Below are 20,392 nucleotides of genomic sequence, written 5' to 3'. Positions count from 1 at the left end.
TGGGCGGGCAGTGATGTGGACATCCAAGCAAGAGCCAGCGCCATGGGCCAAGTACCTGGCTGGCTGGGGTCAAGAAGCATATGGGGAGTATTTATGCTTTTCTTTCAAATTGTCTATGTGTTGAAATGAATTAAAAAAAAAAGATTAGACGTTAGGTATGCATCTCACTTGGTGGAATTTCCTGGGTTACATGTAAATCTCTGGGTCTGCTCTCCCAAACTACATAAACGGGTGTGGTGGTTCGTACTTAGAAACTCGGCATTTAGGAGGGAGAGGCAGAAAGGTCAGAAGTTCAAGGTCATCTTTGCCCGTACAGTGAGTTCAAGGCCCGCTTGGGATATATGAGACCCTGAATCAAGAACAAATGAAGTAAAAGGTTAAGTCTCGGGGCTGGAGGGAGATACCAGTGGGCGAGAGCACTTGCCCAGTAAGAGTAAAGACTGAGTTCGGATCCTGGCTCCCAGGTAAAAAGCTAGGCACACCTCTCCAGTGCCTGTAACACTCCACACCACACTCTCCCCCCACCCCACACTCTCCCCCTGCACGGTGTATTGGGGAGACAGGAACATCACTGGGGCTTGTGGGCTGCCAGCCTAGGTCAAAGTCGATGAGAGATCTTGCTCTCAAAAGTAAGGTAGATCAGGATATTGAGTGTTCTCTTTTGGGCAACCCCCCCCCCCCAATACACACACAGAGAGAGAGGAGAGAGAGAGAGAGAGAGACTAGAACTCACAGTATTCTGGTTTAAAAATGGCCTCTGCCAGGTTTCTGGGAAACTAGTGCAGGTGCTTTTGAAGACATGCTTTGAATGTCTAGGAAAAATTATTACTGTGTTTGCTGGTTGGTAGAGGCTAGACCTACCATGAATGTGTCTTAAGATACTGGCTTTGCTCTGCTGGCTTTGCCTTGATCACTGGGATAGCAGATCTATGCTGGCAAATTCCTTTATGAGGATCAAAACCTTTTCTGCAGTGTCTCTATTTCTGGACAAGAGAAAACCAGACAGCTTTGGTGTGTGGCGCCAACTTCTTGACCCGTGTAGCTCAGGGGTTTGGAAGCGTCTGGAATCAGCCCTCTCAGGCTGTGAGCCACAACACCAGCGTCTTCACACACAGAATGGAGACCACTCTCAGATTGACAACAAAACAACAGTAAGAGGAAAATCTCGTGTATGTGTGTGCACGTGTGTGTGCGTGTGCGTGCGCGCGTGTGTGTGTGTGTGTGTGTGTGTGTGTGTGTGTGTACAGTGCTGAGGAGGGAACCCAAGACTTCACATAGTGCTCTCCCAAGGCACTATAACCTTAAATTTCCCTCATTTCCGTTTTGAGACAGGGTCTCCCCGAGGTGTTCATGCTGGCCTCCTGCTTTATAGCCTGCTGGGCCTTGACTTGTTCTCCTGTCTCCGCCTCCAGAGTAGCAGGATTCTAACCTAGGGCCATTATGGCTTCATTACTCCTAAGGAAGTTCCTTTTTGCCTCCTATCAGCAAGCAGGGGGTTTTCTCGACCTCTGTCTTGGTCTTGCTTGTCGTCTTCTCTTCCTACCTCCAGTTCCCTGGCACGTAAGAAACATCGTGTGGAACTGGGCGCCTCCCCGAGGCCCGGCACACATCTCGGTGTCCACAGTGTTTCCCCTGAGCTGCCTCTGCTCTTGGACTTCCGCCTTCAGGCTCGGCTTTATGCGGAGGCAAGGACCCTCAAGCGAGCTCTTCTGGGTGGGGTGCTGGGCAGGGGCAAGCTTTAGCTTTTCTGACATACCTGTGGGGATTCTTCTTAAAGGGGCTTGGCAAAGATACCCCTTGGCACATTGACTTTTCAAAATGGATGGATTTGGGACTGCAGGGAGGCTAAATGCTCCCCACCCCCACTTTTTTTTCTTTTACTGCGTATGTGGTCTAACACGTGGGACTTGCAGATGGTGCTGGCGTGTGTCGTCCGTACATCCCAGGGACGGCCTCAAGGATGCAGAGTGAGGCCATCTTCGGGTGCTTTATCATTTCCTCTTACTCAGCATGAGGTGCTCCTGAGTGATTTGTGGAGGTGCCCATGGGGAAAGAGGATACGCTCAGCCGCGGACACCAGAGGATGAAATTAGATTTGAGAATTTATTACCGAGGCAAGTCACCCTTTGCCCTATTGAAAAGGCAGGTGAACCGTGCCAAGGCATCGGAGCCGCGCACGCACGCACGCACGGCTCCAGAGAGAGCCACCTTGGTGTGGTAGGGGAAGCGATGGCTCTCCTACCGTCTCTCATTATGGGGTGGGAGAACACACTGAAGCCCAGCACCCGGTAACAGTTTTGGGGGTTCCTGGCCCGGCTGATAGCCACAGAACTGTGAGGACTGGATCAACTCGGGCTCGCTAGCTTGGAATTGGTAATTCACATCAGGTCTGGGAGGAGGTTCACCCAGACTCAGCAAGGCCTTCCTTCAGAGAAAGTACAAGTTATTAGCAGGACTATTACAAGGGAAATGCTTAGCAGACCAAAGAGGCCAAGTGCTCTCAAGAATCCCTAATGCTCTAGAAGTGCTTATTAAGTTCTATGAATAATTAATAAGCCTATTTTAGTTTTTCTTTTTTCCTTCCTGAGAACAGATTCTCCTGGGCCGTTTCTTCAGCGGCCACTCGGTGAGAGACAGCCTTTACATGTGCCCTCACAGCTCCCAGAGGGCAGCCTCGCATCTCACCCTCAGTGCCTACAAAGGGCTGTGCACATAGTAGGTGCTCAGTAAAGTTTGATTGATGGAATGTCAGCCAATGATGTCATTCCAGGATCTGTCTCACGTGCAGTACCTGGAGTTCATTTTTGGTTAGGGAGTGCAAGGGATTGCTGGGCAAATAACTACAAGTAAGACTATGAAGATATGCTTATATTTTTTGTATATGTGTCTATATATATCTTATATATCTATATCTATATCTATATATATCTCATTAGAAGAGTAAGCAAATGAGTAGACAGATTCTGCAGGACAGGGTCTTCTGATTTGATTGTCATAAGTCATTGTAATTATTGGCTACAGGGAGATTTTACAATTCATTTCTTCAGGGGCAGCTAACTGTCATAAATGGATTCTCTCCTTTCCTTAGAGCAGTTTCATAACACCTGTAAAACGCACCCACTTTATTTACCAAGGCTCTACAATTTAGTCAAAACACAATTTTAAAAGATATAAAGTCCTGCGTGGCCTCCTCCAGCTTGCCCTGCCTCGCACTGGCGTCTGGACCTACTTCAGCGTTCTGCCCATAGAGAGCTTCCCTCTTGTTCCCTGGGGGAGTGAGCGCGGCAGGGTGCCGACCACCACCACCCTCGGAAACGTGTGTTTGACTCACTGGGAACAGCAAATATACCAGAGGGAAATGTTCCACTTCCGCTGTGAGACATTCTGGGATTTTTTTTTTAAATCCAAGGACACAAATCTGGGATCTGGCTGGGTGGGATGCCACTTCGTATTCCGGCCTTGAATGTTAATGAAGGCCACCTGTACTTCAAGGCAGGGAGTTAATTTGTTTAATTTATTCCTGGGCAGTTTTACAGCCTAGGCGAGCAGTCTTCTTCCCCTACCCTCTTTAGGTTTAATTTCAATAGCGGCTCCCCGAGCCCGCCAAGGACCCGAGTTGGGTGCTCTTCTTTGCCCTCTGAGTGGGTGGGGGGAAGCGTCTTTATTCCTGCCAGCGGCTGAGAGGCATGTCAAGGGATGAGGTGTTCACACTTTCCGCTCGGTTTATAATCAACAAATTCTTATCCAGGGGACTGCGCTTGGAGTGCCTGTCTCCTGCGTTCCCCTTTCAAGGACTTGACTGTGAGAGCAACTTCTCCTTCAAAGCCCTCATCATTTTCTGACTCCCTCTGCAGCTGCTCCATAGCCTGTGTCAGCCACGACCCGGTCGCTGCTCCTGGTGCCTTACTTATTCCTCGCCTGGCCACCAGCCTTCTGGTAATTATGGCTGGCTTCTCTGCGGAAAGTTTATTCCTTCCTCTGTTCCCTTGGAGTCACGGCGATCTTGCTTCATCAGTGATCTGACACGTCGCTCTTGCTGGGTTTTTTTTCTCTCTCCTCTCCATTGTACCTGCATTTATCTCTCTGTCACAGATCCCCCTAAGAACTCAGAGCTCTGCCTCTGTACTTCTCTTGACTGAGATGGGCTTCTCCTTGACAGCTCCCCAAGTCCAGATAAGGGTTCCATTTCAAAGCTGATCTGTAAGCAGCAGAAGGAGCATGGGCGGAATGACTTAAAACTTGGCCCCCACGGTCAGCTAGACCGCTTCATCCTCATCGACTGTTTCCTAGGCCAGCTTAATCCCCGGGGGTGGGGGGTCCCTGAGAGGTTAAGTATGCCTCGGTGGGACCATGATATCTCCTTTCGATGATCTCTTAAGGAGTGGGCCAAGTTTAGGATCTTGAAAAGCAAACAAAGGAAGCACACAGGCTTATATTAATACTCGACAAGAAAAGAAATGTCATTTTCCTGTGATTAGCCCTTTGCTGGACGAAGTAGATTATGTTCCGGACGCTATCTCTTGGCGAATGCAAGCAGTTTCTTATGTTATTACTTATTGCCGATATCTTGTTCTCAGGAGCGTTTTATTTAAAAAAAAAATGCATTCTGGTTTATCTTGAGCAACAACAACAACGAATGGGTTTCACGATACAGCCTGTTTCACACTGAGGCTGGAGGCGCTATTCCTTGGCCACAGACACTGTGTGTGTATTGGGGTCATTTATGCAGTGGTGAACGTAGCCGTGTCTCTGGTCTGCTCCTGATGCAGAGCAGAGTTAACGCAGCAGGCCGGGGACCACGCTGCTTAGAAACGCCAGCTCACGAGGGTGGGTGTATGCTGGCAACATGGCCGTAAATCATCTGCTATGCTAATAGCGTGGGTTCTGTGCTGAGAGCCGAGCTTCCATGTTTCCCTTAAACGGCTGATACAAATGTCAACATTGTATTCAACATCTGCCTTCCTTCCAGGAGGCTAGAATTTTGGGATGTGCTGGGCAGGGGGTGCCTGCACCACCAGCCCCAGTGAAAATCATGCGTACTGAGATGCTCATGGATTCCCCCAGTTCACAGCTATGTTTTGTTGCTTGGGGCAAAGTACGATCTGGTGACGCATCTGAAGATCAAGCGTGAGCATAAGAGGGTGTCTGGATGTTGATGCCTTCCAGAACCTGCCTGAATCTGTCCCGAATGACTGCTGTGTGTCCCTGTAGTTGTAATCTATGTCTCGGAAGCTCTCCTAGCAAATCTCTGGGTGAAGGAGTCACCCGGGGAACCTCTGAGTCCTGCCATTGGTTGCTATGAAATTCTAGAAAGACCACTGGGTGGCATTGTCATCAAAGAAACAGAAGTGATTCTGTCTTCCTGACTCCTCAGCCCCAGAGGCTCATGGTTAAGCGTACCGTTCCTGAAGGGCTAGGGTCCGCTGAGCTTCTGTCTGTTCCTCTACTTCCCCAATGGGTGTGGCTTCACCCCATTCTTCTTTCCTTTCGTTATCTCTAAAGTAACTTTACAAGGTCCGTGTCTTACAAGCTAGGGAGTGCCGACATCATGGGCACGTGTAACTGGATGCTTAATTTAGGAAAAATATTCACTGAGAGCAAAATGTGTAATACTACAGCAGCGCATAATGTCGATATGGAGACCCTCCAAAGGGTGCCTAGATGTTTAAGAGATACTCAGTGTCGACTGCTTTGAGAATTGAACTGAGCCAGCTCTTTTTGGGTGATCTTAAGAATGAAAAAATGTTGACAGGGTCTTGGGTATCTGTCTTGTTCCAAAGTGTGTGTGTGTGTGTGTGTGTGTGTGTGTGTGTGTGTGTGTGTGTGTGTGGTGTGTGTGTTTCACAAGTAGAATTGAGGGACAGTGCATGAATTTGAAGCAGAGTTGTTTTAACTTCTCCCTGTACATAAGCAGCCAGTGTGTTGTTAGGTGTTTAAAGTATGGATCAAACTGATTCTAAAAAGAGCAAGAGGTGGAGGGCAGAGAAGCAGGGCTGAGTAACTTTAAGAAGATCCCCTTGAGTATTAAGAGTGGTGGAAACTTTGAAATTCCTTGCTAGGTGACAGTCAAGTCTTGCGGTGGAGTGATACACACCTTTAAGATAAGGTTTGTTTTTACAAGTGACAGATTTCACAGGTGCCTTAGGTATTGTTGGATGAGATGATGCTCTGGGATCTATAATGCCATCCTATTCTAGGCGTTTAGGTCCTTCACAAAGGGATTGATGTCGGCCTCATTGATCAAGTCTGTGCTCATTGCTGATATCAATGCTTAAGAGTAGTTTATTAGATCCAAGTCTCGTGGGTGGAATGAAGTGATTCCTTGGGCACAGAGCTGGCCCCGCAGAACCACAGGGAGCTTTTTTCCCTACTGACCACAAGGGCCACAAAGCCCTTTATGTGAGGACCTTCAAAGACACAGGGGTGTCTCCGAGGGTCTTTGAATGTTGAGGTTTTAGCTGAGTTCAGAGCTCTGATCTGCCTTAGTAACAAGGAGGCGCTAGTAGTTGTTTAGAAAGCATATACAGACAGCATTATTCGAAAGGGAAAGATATGTTTTAGAATGTTTTCTGGGTAGGAAATGGGGTGGGGGTGAAGGTGAATGACTTCATGTAGCTGGCAGATGGGAAGGGATCCCCGGGGGCCTGCAGTTAGCTCTTGCTGATACCCTGAAGAGTATTCAGTGTTTCTCCTCACTGCTGCCTGTCTCCAACACTCCCTGGAAAAACGTTTCTATTTTGTTTCTTAAGGTGCTAGGTAGGGATAGAGCCCAGGGCCAGTGTGTGTTACACTGAGCCATGTCCCTAGGCCCTGAAAATATTTTTAAAGTCTAGCTCGGGGTTTGAGGTTTTCATGTAAGACCTGCTCAGCTGTGTCAGCTTCACTGTCTACACTGTTGGTGATGCCTGGAACAGGCTTGTGGGAAACAACACTTTAAAGACTCTTGAAGTCAAACTATGATTTAAAAGTGTACTTTAAAGCTGTCCTCAACCCAGGTGAGAGTTCTCTGTCTCTCTCTGTCTCTGTCTCTGTGTCTGTGTCTGTCTTTGTCTGTCTGTCTGTCTGTCTGTCTGTCTGTCTATCTCTCTCTCTCTCTCTCCCTCCCTCCCCACCTACTACCTCTGCCTGCAGATTAGAACGTAGCTCTCAGCTACTGCTCCAGGGCCATGAGTGCTGCCGTGCTTCCGCCATGACCCTGACATGATGCTAATGAACTTTTAGTAAGCCTCCAATCAAATGTTTTGTTTTATAGAAAAAAATAATAATGAAAAAACCTTCCTCAAAAGCATACTAAAACTTCATAGGAATGAAATTTTTTTTTTTTTGAACAAGCTCTAAATGCCAGGGAAATGCAGCCACGGAATGAGCTGAAGTTAGCATTTTAAACTCCACATCCTGAAGACTGGATCTGGCTCGTCCCCTGGCCTACTTTACTAATCCTATAGGGCGGCCTAAAGCATGTGTGGATTTTAGAGAAAAATTGGTAAATTACTGCAGACTCAAATGAACAGAGCACTACCAGTCAAATTATAAAGGTTCCCACGTGTAAGTGGTGCCGGCTCTCCCACACACGCTCAGAGATGCCCTGTGAGCCCACACGCTTGCTACCTTAAACATCGCCTAGTTTCACGAGCTAGAGAAGGGGTTTGCACACACGTGCAGACACGTGTCGGGCTTAAGTCAGCATGTGTGCTTATTCATCTACTGACAGTAAATACCTTCTCTGTAGCGACAGCCCGCAGATACAGTATATGTTTATAACACACAGAGAAAGCTCAACACGGATGAAGGAAAACGCGAAACGCACCATACTCCGGGACCTGCCCCGTGCCTCGTTTCAGCAGCAACCGCACTCTTCTTCCTCCAGACTTGATGAGTTCTATTGCTCTGGCGTGGGTCATGTCTCGTGTGCTTTCCCCATTTATTTCGATGATCTGATCTCCCACCTGCCAAAGAAAGAGGAAGTCAGGGAAAGACGGCTCTGTAGGTCCAGCTATTCGAGTAGTGTCCCGTTTCCAAAGAGCACCAGAGCTTGTCTGGCTCTCTGAAGAGCCTCACCCTGGCTACCCCCCGAATTGGACTAGCTTGATCAGAGGCTGTCCCACTTGTAACTAGCTGGGATGGCAGAGACCTTAGTTGGAATACTGGGCATTAAAAAAAAAAAAGGGAAAATAGATCTGATAGTACAATTCAAATTATCCTGGAGGCGGCTTTGTTTGAATGGAGAAGTAAATATTCAAAGGCTTTGCCGTTGGTCTCACTGTCAGTTTTTGGCTTTGTGCGGTGTCTGTTTAGCACATTGGGTGAAGTGGTTAGTCTCTGTGCTTCTCTGCGAAGGTTTTGCTATGCACCGTTGGCATTTCCCTGGGTGCTTACTGCAGTCTTCCCTTCTTGGTTAGCAGTGGTTAGTTGGTATTCCGGTTCGGTGATGAGTTCTCTATCTCTGGTCCCTGAATTGAGAATGAGATCCTCTGCTCTCTACACATGACTGATGCCCTTGCGAAAATGTTTGCACGCTCACACCTGGTTGCCAAAAGATGTTTGGCGAAGCATCGTCCCCTCTGGAACTGTGGAAAATGTGTCTGTGCTCCACAAGCAGTTCCTGCTTGGCTTTCGTGAATAGATATTAGGATGTAAAGAGCTTGGACCACAAACATATTATGTAACTCCCAGAGGACCATGATTGCCAGGGGCCGTTGAATTAAAAGATATTGAATTTCAGAGCAAATTACTTAAGACAAATTAGCCAGGGAAAAGATAATGAGTTGCTTTGCAAAAAAAAAAAAAAAATATTATAGATCTCTCTCTCTCTCTCTCTCTCTCTCTCTCTCTCTCTCTCTCTCTCTCTCTCTCTCTCTCAGGTTTCTGTGTGTAGCCCTGCTGTCCTGGAACTTGTTCTGTAGACCAGGCTGGCCTTGACCCGATTGCCTCTGTCTCCCAAGTGCTGGGATTAAGGCCTGTGCCATCACCACCTGGCATAGGTGCTTTCTCAAACAAAGAAGATCTCGCTCTAATTGGTATCTATAAAGGAGAGAAAAATCTACAGCCGAGTGTGTAGAGCAGGCGGAGAGAGCGGCTACTTGCTGTCACAGTGTCATTCCCTTCGTGTGCTTGGTGGCCTTTGGTGGCACAGGTTTGAGGCAGCGGAAGAGGACGACGGTTCCGTGGCATCCGTATCACAAAGGATAACTCACAAGACTAACTTTCACTAAACTGAAAGTTAATGTCTGCTGGCTAGCGTTAGGCCAGCTTACAGCTGGAGTTACCCGAAAGGAAGCCCAGCTGAGGAAATGCCTGTGTGAGTCAGTAAGCAGCACTCCTCCGTGGCCTCTGCATCGGCTCCTTCCTCCAGGTTCCTGCCCTGAGTTCCCCGTAATGGCTTCCTTTGATATGAGTATGGAACTGTAGGCCAGGTAAACCCTAGGTTGCTTTGGTCATGGTGTCCAGCCCAGCAATGGTGATGCTAACGAAGACAGTCTCTTTTCATGTTTCCTTAACTGTCACCTTTTCCTGTATTATCTCAGGGCGAACCTGCCTTCTAAGGAGAGGTTTCCAAGACCTATTCCTGACCTGCCCCAGTGGATTAACATAAAGGAAGGAGACGAGGGTGCCTGTCAACAGCTAAGACACTTAACTGGACTCTCCCTTGAGATGGCCACACCCACACTACTGTATGTTTCGTCTCCCTTTAGCATCTCCCTCTTAAGCCCCTTGCTTAAAATCTATGCCCAAAATGCCATTTAACAAACTGTCCCTCTTCTCTGAGAAGCCTGTATCCATACTCTCTGGTGTTCTCGAAGCTTCCTCTGAGCGCCTTTCCATTTTAAAAATCCCCCAACTCTGCTTCCCACTGGTTCATCCTGAAGTTCTTCTCTGAAGCCAAGAATCCTGGGTTTGCTCGAGTTGCGTTCTTTAAGAGGGCGACATTGTGGAGCTGTGCTCCCACTGGTGCTACCCTTTACAGGTAGCGTTTATGTAAGCCAGAAGTGTGGGGCCATGCTGGCCTGCTTAAGAATTAGAGTTTATGGGGCTGGGGATTTAGCTCAGTGGTAGAGCGCTTACCTAGGAAGCGCAAGGCCCTGGGTTCGGTCCCTAGCTCCGAAAAAAAAAACCAAAAAAAAAAAAAAAAAAAAAGAATTAGAGTTTATTATGATTTCATTCTGAGTGTATGTGTGTGCCATGCATGTGTGGTATCTGTTGAAGACGGAAGAGAGCATTGGTTGTGCTTGGGTCCTGGGTACTGAAGTATGGTCCAGTGCAGGAGCAGTAAGTGCTCTTAACTGCTGAGCCATCTCTCCAGCTCCAAGACTCCTTTTAAAAACCACTGTTCCAACTCTCTTCTGCGTCCGGTGGGATTCCAGCTCAGTTCTGCCTGTACCTGCGTCTGTGTGGTGTTCTCCGACCCCTCTCCACTCCGGCTCTCAGCACAGTCTTCCTAAGGGAAGAGCGTTATGCTGACCGAGACGTCAAGGTTCTCTTCACCTTCTCTTTCTCACAGGCCAGCACGTCTTGAGCCCAACTGAAACACCTTCTCTCTGGGGTACCGTCAGTCTCCTCGTGCAGAGGTTTCTAGGCTGTTCATTAGTCATGGCTCTCCCTCTGTTGGAGGTTTGTAAGTATCCTTCCCGCAAGACTCCGAGTGTCTTCATTCAGTAAGCAGTTTTTAATGAACACTTACTATGTGCCGGGGAGTCCGCTGATACGGAGACAAACGTTGCAGTTTCTATTTGCAGTATGTTCTTGTCTGGTTGAAGGAGAAAGTGTGTCAAGATGGCAGTATTCACTGGGTCTTGACTATGGCACTTGTATCCGTAAACTGCTAAGGGAGTGGAGAGAGATCGACCCCAGAATGGTGGTATAGGCTGCCGGGAGGGACTGCTTGGTGGTGGCAACATCTCACCTGACTTTTGACACGTTAAGAGAGGCTGCCCAGATGAAGGTGGAATAATGCATTCTAGATGAGAGCATCTTATATGAGACCTGAGTATCTGAGAGCATTCCACTTCTCGGGAATGTTCGCTGTACCGCTTAGGGATTTAGGGTTTGCTTTAAAGGAATCAGTGGGGCACTGAGCACTTTTAAGCAGAGACTAAGGTGATAGGGAAGCAGGCTGGTAATTAGATGTTTCCCTGAGTGGACTGGGAAGACAGGAGGTTGATATGGTGAGCCAAGGGCTGTCACATTATCCACCCAAGTCCAAGCGAGACACTTCCTTTAGGAGGAGACACGCCCTGGTCTCCTTCCTTAACGTTAATCCAGTGGGGGCAGGTCAGGAATAGGTCTTGGAAACCTCTCCTTAGAAGGCAGGTTCGCCCTGAGATAATACACCTTTCATCCCCAGAATACCCACCCACCTCCAGCGCAGTCTCTATAAACAGCCACGAGGCTTGGCTGGTTCTGCCGGGCTTTCCTTAGAAAGGCATGACTTATTTCTTCCTCCTCCTCCACCTATTTCCCCTACCCCCATTCTGTACTTTTCTTTTGAATGCTGGTCAGAACCTAAGTATAGTTTTAAACTCTTTAACGCTCAGCCCCCTTGTGTGGCTGACCTCTGTGCCAGTTCCTCTTCTGTAGCGCCCAACTCACACCTTGCCTTCCCTGGGAGTGGGGGGTGGTGGGTGGTGGGTGGGTGGGGTGGGTTGAGGATGTTTCTTTTAAAAACTAATGAAATTGTCTTCAAGCTGCTGTTTGAGTCTTATTTGTTCTCCATCTTGCCTTTGAGCTTGTTCTCCGATTCTCTCATTAATGAGTCTCGGGCCTTAAGAGGGGTCTCCTGGTCTCTCTAGAGTAAAGCGATGGCTTTGTTGGGACTCCCTAGATTTCTGGTAACACTTCTTTCCTTCTTTTTAATTCTCCGATTCTTTAATTGCCTGCACTCTGAGATGGCATCAATCCTAGGAGGTTTTGGGGACACAGTACAGGGGCTAATGATGGGGGACTGGGGCCTTTGAACTGAGAAACTGTCGTGAGGCACAATGTGTACTGGTGAATGAAGTGTTTCCAGTGCCTCATCTTGAGAATGGATTCCAAAATCAAAACCTGGCAGTCAACTTTAAGTATCTGATGCCGTTGCCTTGAGGCCGAGGGTTTGACTCAGAATCATGTGTGAGAAGAAGGGTGAAAGGTGTGTTGGGCGTGCCCTTGGCATTCTGGCCTATACGCGAATATAGCAAGGCTTCGACCACGAACGTCTCCTCTGCTGTGTTTAGTTGTGTTTTCCCCTTTTGTGGACAGCAGTGTGGGAGAGGAGGGCTTTGGCAAACCGTGTGTCAAGTGGAGAAGCACAGGCTCCAGGAGCTGCACACGGTTGGGTAAGTGTCCCTGGGAGCTTCAGGGGAGACCTGGTAGTATCGTCAGAGTTTGTGGGAGTCTGGGGTCAATTCCAGTGTAGGGTCCAATCAAAGGAAGAAGAGAACCGGGCTGCTACCACTTCAGTCAAGGTTCCTGTGTCTCCATCTAAGCAGATTTCAGAATCTCCCACATCTCTGTGTTCCAGGGGATGGGTGAGAGATCGCCTGCTGACCCCGTCCCCTGTATGTGTGTTGGTGTCGCATGTGGTTTATGTCCACGTGTGTAGAGGTCTTCCTCACTTGCTCCTCTTAATTTTTGAGATAGGGTCTCTCACTGAACCTGGAGTTCATCAATTTGGCTAGGCTGGCTGGCCGGGAACCCCCAGGAATCCTGTTTCTGCCTCTTTGGCACTGGGATGACAGGTGTATGCTGCCGGGCCTGAACTGTTTTCATTGGCATTGGGGATCTGAAATCAGGCCTCATGCTCGTGCGGTAGCCGTAATGCTTTACTGAGATTTCCCTCCAGACCCTGATTTCCTTCCCCATCAGGAGCAACAAGAATACTCAAGATATTACTAAATTTAGGAAAAAAACATGTTTAGGTAATAGAATGGAATCATTTTGTTCATAGTCACACACTGTGGTCGGGTACCTCGAAAAACAGACCAGCTCATTTGGAGCTGGGTCAAGAGAAGGAGCAGTCCAGCATGGAGATTCCTGTCTCTCCCTGTGCCAGCATGAATGACAGCAAGGTTGACTTTCCATTTTCGTTCCAAATCAGTTGCATGTGTAATCATTTTAACTGGAACTCTCTAAGTAAAAGTGGGATGTGACCTCATCCACTTTCATCTGCCACACGTGTGTATAAAGTGTTGGACTTGCTGGCACGATCTCTCCTTATTTCCCGACCTCTTTACCTTCACTTCCATTTCTAGTGTGGCTCCAAGGCACCATTTTCCTGTTTCACGGGATGGGAAATTAATACGAGGCTCACAGTCTTTCAGGAAGAAGAAAGGACTCAGTGTCTACATTCTTTTCCCCTATTTGCCCCACTGTAGAGCTATCTTCAACGGAGATTCCTGACGGAAACGAAACTTTAAAGACCGCCACATGTGCTTAGAGAATTTTCAAAATACTGTATTCCAGAGCTCAGGTGGTGAAGAGGAGGGGCAAGCAAGGGAGAAGGAGGAGACGGAGGGATGGAGGGATGGAGGATGGAGGGATGGAGGGATGGAGGGATGGAGGGATGGAGGGATGGATGGATGAATGGATGGAGGGATGGAGGGGTGGAGGGATGGAGGATGGAGGGATGGAGGGATGGAGGGATGGAGGGATGGAGGGATGGATGGGAGGATGGAGGATGGATGGAGGGATGGAGGATGGAGGATGGATGGGGGATGGAGGGGATGGAGGGATGGAGGATGGAGGGATGAGGGAGGGATGGAGGGGATGGAGGGATGGAGGATGGAGGGATGAGGGATGGATGGATGGGGATGGATGGAGGATGGAGGATGGATGGGGGATGGAGGATGGAGGATGGAGGGATGGAGGGATGGAGGGATGGAGGGGTGGAGGATGGAGGATGGAGGATGGAGGGATGGAGGATGGAGGATGGAGGATGGAGGATGGATGGAGGATGGAGGATGGAGGACTTGAGGGGATGGAGGGATGGAGGATGGAGGGATGGAGGATGGAGGGATGGAGGGATGGGGATGAGGATGGGGATGGAGGGATGGATGGGGATGGAGGGGGATGGAGGATGGGGATGGAGGATGGAGGATGGAGGATGGAGGATGGAGGATGGAGGATGGAGGGTGGAGGATGGAGGGGAGGATGGAGGATGGAGGGAGGGGGGATGGAGGGACGGAGGGAGGGAGGATGGGGGGGGGGGGGATGGAGGATGGAGGATGGAGGATGGAGGGAGGATGGAGGATGGAGGATGGAGGATGGAGGATGGAGGATGGAGGATGGAGGATGGAGGGGTGGAGGATGGAGGATGGAGGATGGAGGATGGAGGGATGGAGGATGGAGGATGGAGGATGGAGGATGGAGGATGGAGGGATGGAGGATGGGGGGATGGAGGATGGAGGATGGAGGGACGGAGGGACGGAGGGACGGAGGGATGGAGGATGGATGGGGATGGAGGATGGAGGGGATGGGACGAGGATGGAGGATGGAGGATGGAGGGATGGAGGATGGAGGGAGGAGGGGATGGAGGATGGAGGATGGAGGATGGAGGGATGGAGGATGGAGGATGGAGGATGGAGGGATGGAGGGGGATGGATGGATGGAGGATGGAGGGATGGATGGGGGGATGGAGGGTGGGTGGGGGGGGGGGGGGATGGGGGGATGGTGGGTGGGTGGATGGATGGAGGGATGGAGGGGGGGATGGAGGGGGGGAGGATGGAGGATGGAGGATGGAGGATGGAGGGATGGAGGGATGGAGGGATGGAGGATGGAGGATGGAGGGATGGAGGATGGAGGATGGAGGATGGAGGATGGAGGGATGGAGGATGGAGGGATGGAGGATGGAGGATGGATGGGGATGGATGGAGGGATGGAGGATGGAGGGATGGAGGGATGGAGGATGGAGGATGGAGGGATGGGGATGGAGGATGGAGGATGGAGGATGGAGGATGGAGGGATGGAGGGATGGAGGATGGAGGATGGAGGATGGAGGATGGAGGATGGAGGATGGAGGATGGAGGATGGAGGATGGAGGATGGAGGATGGAGGGATGGAGGATGGAGGATGGGGGGATGGAGGATGGAGGATGGAGGATGGAGGATGGAGGATGGAGGGGTGGAGGATGGAGGATGGAGGATGGAGGATGGAGGATGGAGGATGGAGGATGGAGGATGGAGGATGGAGGATGGAGGATGGAGGGGATGGGGATGGAGGATGGAGGATGGAGGATGGAGGGATGGAGGATGGAGGGATGGAGGATGGAGGATGGAGGATGGAGGATGGAGGATGGAGGATGGAGGGATGGAGGATGGAGGATGGAGGGATGGAGGATGGAGGATGGATGGGGATGGGGATGGAGGGATGGAGGATGAGGGGATGGAGGGATGGAGGATGGAGGGATGGATGGGATGGAGGGATGGAGGATGGAGGATGGAGGGACGGGGACGGAGGATGGAGGGGTGGAGGATGGAGGATGGAGGATGGAGGGATGGAGGATGGATGGGGATGGATGGGGATGGAGGGATGGAGGATGGAGGATGGAGGATGGAGGGGATGGAGGGGGAGGATGGATGGAGGATGGAGGATGGAGGATGGAGGATGGAGGGACGGAGGGATGGAGGGATTGAGGGACGGAGGGATGGAGGATGGAGGATGGATGGAGGAAGGGATGGAGGGGGGAAGGGAGGGATGGAGGGATGGAGGGATGGGGATGGAGGATGGAGGATGGAGGGATGGAGGGATGGAGGATGGAGGGATGGAGGATGGAGGGATGGAGGATGGAGGATGGAGGATGGAGGATGGAGGATGGAGGATGGAGGGATGGAGGATGGAGGATGGAGGATGGAGGGAGGGATGGAGGATGGAGGATGGAGGATGGAGGGATGGAGGGATGGAGGATGGAGGAGGGAGGATGGAGGATGGAGGATGGAGGATGGAGGATGGAGGATGGAGGGATGGAGGATGGAGGATGGGATGGAGGGATGGAGGATGGAGGGATGGAGGATGGAGGGATGGAGGATGGAGGGGGATGGAGGATGGAGGATGGGGATGGAGGATGGAGGATGGAGGGATGGAGGGATGGAGGATGGAGGGATGGAGGATGGAGGATGGAGGGATGGAGGATGGAGGATGGAGGGATGGAGGATGGAGGATGGAGGATGGAGGATGGAGGATGGGATGGAGGATGGAGGATGGAGGGGATGGAGGATGGATGGAGGATGAGGATGGGGATGGAGGGAGGGATGGAGGATGGAGGATGGAGGGGATGGAGGATGAGGATGGAGGATGGAGGATGGAGGATGGAGGATGGAGGGATGGGACGGAGGGAGGGATGGATGGAGGATGGATGGGGATGGAGGATGGAGGATGGGATGGGGATGGGGATGGAGGATGGAGGATGGAGGATGGAGGATGGAGGGATGGAGGGAGGGATGGAGGATGGAGGGGGATGGAGGATGGAGGAGGGATGGAGGGATGGAGGATGGAGGATGGAGGATGGAGGGGATGGAGGGGGATGGAGGATGGAGGATGGAGGATGGAGGATGGAGGGATGGAGGGGTGGAGGATGGGGGGTGGAGGATGGAGGAGGGGGGGATGGAGGATGGAGGATGGAGGATGGAGGGATGGAGGGAGGGAGGAGGGAGGATGGAGGATGGAGGGAGGATGGAGGGATGGAGGATGGGGATGGAGGAGGATGGGGATTGGAGGGATGGAGGACGGGATGGGAGGATGGAGGGACGGGAGGATGGAGGGATGGAGGGGAGGATGGAGGATGGAGGGATGGAGGATGGGGGATGGAGGGATGGAGGATGGAGGATGGAGGGATGGGGATGGAGGGGATGGAGGGATGGAGGGATGAGGATGGAGGGATGGAGGGATGGAGGGATGGAGGATGGAGGATGGAGGGATGGAGGGATGGAGGGATGAGGAGGGATGGAGGATGGAGGATGGAGGATGGAGGATGGGATGGAGGGGAGGATGGAGGGATGGGATGGAGGGGGGATGGAGGATGGAGGATGGAGGATGGAGGATGGAGGGATGGAGGGATGGAGGGATGGAGGATGGAGGATGGAGGAAGGGGGGGGGATGGGGGGGGTGGGATGGAGGGAGGGAGGGGGGAGGAGGGAGGGTGGGGGGATGGAGGATGGAGGATGGGGATGGAGGAGGGGGGGAAGGAGGGGGATGGGAGGGGGGGGAGGGAGGAGGGAGGAAGGGGGGATGGAGGATGGAGGGATGGAGGGGGGGGATGGAGGGGATGGAGGATGGGGGATGGAGGGGGGGATGGAGGGAGGGGATGGAGGGGGAGGGATGGAGGGAGGATGGAGGGGATGGAGGGGAGGGATGGGGGATGGAGGGAGGGGATGGTGGGAGGATGGAGGGATGGATGGGGATGGAGGGATGGAGGGAGGATGGAGGGGATGGAGGGGGATGGAGGATGGAGGATGGGGATGGAGGGAGGATGGATGGAGGGGAGGATGGGATGGATGGAGGATGGAGGGGATGGAGGGATGGAGGATGGAGGGGATGGAGGGGATGGAGGGGATGGAGGGGATGGAGGATGGAGGGATGGAGGGGATGGAGGGGATGGAGGGGATGGAGGGGATGGAGGGGATGGAGGGATGGAGGGATGGAGGGGGATGGAGGGGGATGGAGGATGGGGGATGGAGGGATGGAGGGGATGGAGGGGGATGGAGGGGATGGAGGGGATGGAGGGGGATGGATGGGGATGGAGGGGATGGAGGGGATGGAGGGGATGGAGGGATGGAGGGATGGAGATGGGATGGAGGGGATGGATGGGGATGGAGGGGATGGAGGGGGGATGGAGGATGGAGGGGATGGATGGGGATGGAGGGGGATGGATGGGGATGGAGGGGGATGGAGGGGATGGAGGAGATGGAGGGGATGGAGGGGATGGAGGGGGATGGAGGGGATGGAGGGGATGGAGGGGTTGGAAGGGGGGGGGGGGGGGGGGGATGGAGGGGATGGAGGGGGATGGAGGGGGGGATGGAGGGGATGGAGGGGATGGAGGGATGGAGGGATGGAGGGGATGGATGGAGGGGATGGGATGGGGATGGAGGGATGGATGGAGGGGGATGGAGGGGGATGGAGGGGATGGAGGGGGGATGGAGGATGGAGGGGGGATGGAGGGGGGATGGAGGGAGATGGAGGGGATGGAGGGGATGGAGGGAGATGGAGGGGATGGAGGGGGATGGAGGGGATGGATGGGGGATGGAGGGGATGGAGGGGATGGAGGGGATGGAGGGGGATGGAGGGGATGGAGGATGGAGGGATGGAGGATGGAGGGGATGGAGGGATGGGGATGGGGGATGGAGATGGAGGGATGGAGGGGATGGAGGGATGGAGGGATGGAGGGGATGGAGGGGATGGAGGGGATGGAGGGATGGAGGGGATGGATGGGAGGGGATGGAGGGGATGGAGGGGATGGAGGATGGAGGGGGATGGAGGGATGGAGGGGGATGGAGGGGGATGGAGGGGGATGGAGGGGGATGGAGGGGATGGAGGATGGGATGGAGGGGGATGGAGGGGGATGGAGGGGGATGGAGAGGGATGGAGGATGGATGGATGGGGGATGGAGGGGATGGAGGGGATGGAGGGGATGGGGGGGAGGATGGATGGAGGATGGGGATGGAGGGGATGGAGGGGATGGAGGGGATGGAGGGATGTGGAGGATGGATGAGGATGGGGATGGATGGGGATGGAGGATGGAGGGATGGAGGGGGGGAGATGGATGGGGGAGGGGGATGGAGGGGATGAGGATGGGGATGGATTGGGGGATGGAGGATGAGGATGGAGGATGGAGGGGATGGAGGATGGAGGATGGAGGATGAGGGGAGGGATGGGGATGGAGGGGATGGAGGATGGAGGGGATGGAGGGGATGGATGGGGATGGATGGGGGATGGGGATGGAGGGGGATGGAGGGGGATGGGGGATGGAGGATGGAGGATGGAGGATGGATGGGGATGGAGGATGGGGATGGAGGGATGGATGGAGGATGGAGGGAGGGATGGAGGGGATGGAGGGATGGATGGAGGATGGAGGATGGAGGGATGGAGGATGGAGGATGGAGGATGGAGGGGGGATGGGGGATGGAGGATGGAGGGATGGAGGATGGAGGGATGGGGATGGAGGATGGAGGATGGAGGGATGGAGGATGGAGGATGGAGGATGAGGATGGAGGATGGAGGATGGATGGATGGGATGGAGGGAGGAGGATGGAGGATGGAGGATGGAGAGGGAGGTGGAGGATGGAGATGGAGGGATGGAGGATGAGGATGGAGGGATGGGGATGGATGGAGGATGGAGGATGGAGGATGGAGGATGGATGGGGAATGGAGGATGGAGGTGAGGGATGATGGAGGATGGAGGATGGAGGAGGATGGGATGGAGGATGGAGGGGTGGAGGATGGAGGATGGAGGATTGAGGGATGGAGGGGGAGGGACGGAGGATGGAGGGACGGAGGGACTGGAGGGATGGAGGGAGGAGGGATGGAGGGAGGGGGAGGGAGGGATGGATGGAGGGATGAGGGGATGGAGGATGGAGGATGGAGGATGGAGGGGGATGGGAGGGGATGAGGGATGGAGGGATGGAGGGATGGAGGATGGAGGGATGGAGGGATGGAGGGATGGAGGGGTGGAGGGACGGAGGGATGGAGGGGATGGAGGAGGACGGAGGGATGGAGGGACAGGGATGGGTGGAGGAGGATGGAGGGATGGAGGGGTGGGGGGGGAGGAGGATGAGGATGGAGGAGAGGACGGGAGGGGATGGAGGGACGGGAGGGATGGAGGGACGAGGGATGACGGGACAGTGGGAGGGACGGAGGATGGAGGGAGGGAGGAGGGGAGGAGGGGATGGAGGGGACGGAGGGAGGGGTGGAGGACGGAGGTGGAGGGGGAGGGTGGAGGGGAGGGGGATGGAGGGGGAGGGGTGGAGGATGGAGGATGGAGGACGAGGGGATGGACAGGTGAGGGACGGAGACGGAGGGGATGGAGGAGGGAGGGATGAGATGGAGAGGAGTGATGGAGGATGGAGGATGGAGGAGGGTGGGAGGGAGGTGGGAGGACTGAGGGGATGGAGGGGTGAGGGTGGAGGAGGAGGATGAGGGACGGAGGGGACGGAGGGATGGAGGACGGGATGGAGGGACGGAGGATGGAGGGTGGGAGGGACGAGGGGGAGGATGGAGGATGGGGATGGAGGATGGAGGGGATGGAGGATGGAGGAGGAGGGATGGAGGGATGGAGGATGGAGGGATGGAGGATGGAGGATGGAGGTGGGGGGCTGGAGGATGGAGGAGGGAGGATGGAGGATGGAGGGATGGAGGGGTGGAGGATGGAGGATGGAGGATGGAGGATGGAGGGGGGATGGAGGGGTGGAGGATGAGGATGGAGATGGAG

At 53.1% G+C, this 20,392-nt stretch overlaps 1 protein-coding gene across 1 annotated transcript in view; it reads right to left on the bottom strand.

Annotated features, from left to right (window-relative positions):
- The window catches only part of Magi2 (membrane associated guanylate kinase, WW and PDZ domain containing 2), a 1,438,642-nt gene that overhangs the window by 41,149 nt on the left and 1,377,101 nt on the right, over positions 1 to 20,392 (bottom strand). Inside the window, 1 exon segment of the mRNA XM_032907059.1 lies at positions 7,808 to 7,946. Within this exon segment, the coding sequence (XP_032762950.1) occupies positions 7,808 to 7,946 (139 nt within the window).

This window comes from Rattus rattus, chromosome 6, assembly GCF_011064425.1.
Source record: "Rattus rattus isolate New Zealand chromosome 6, Rrattus_CSIRO_v1, whole genome shotgun sequence".
In the NCBI taxonomy this organism is placed as follows: domain Eukaryota; kingdom Metazoa; phylum Chordata; class Mammalia; order Rodentia; family Muridae; genus Rattus; species Rattus rattus.
The sequence above is the reverse complement of the archived record's forward strand: the minus strand, read 5'-3'. Positions and strand labels throughout refer to the sequence as shown.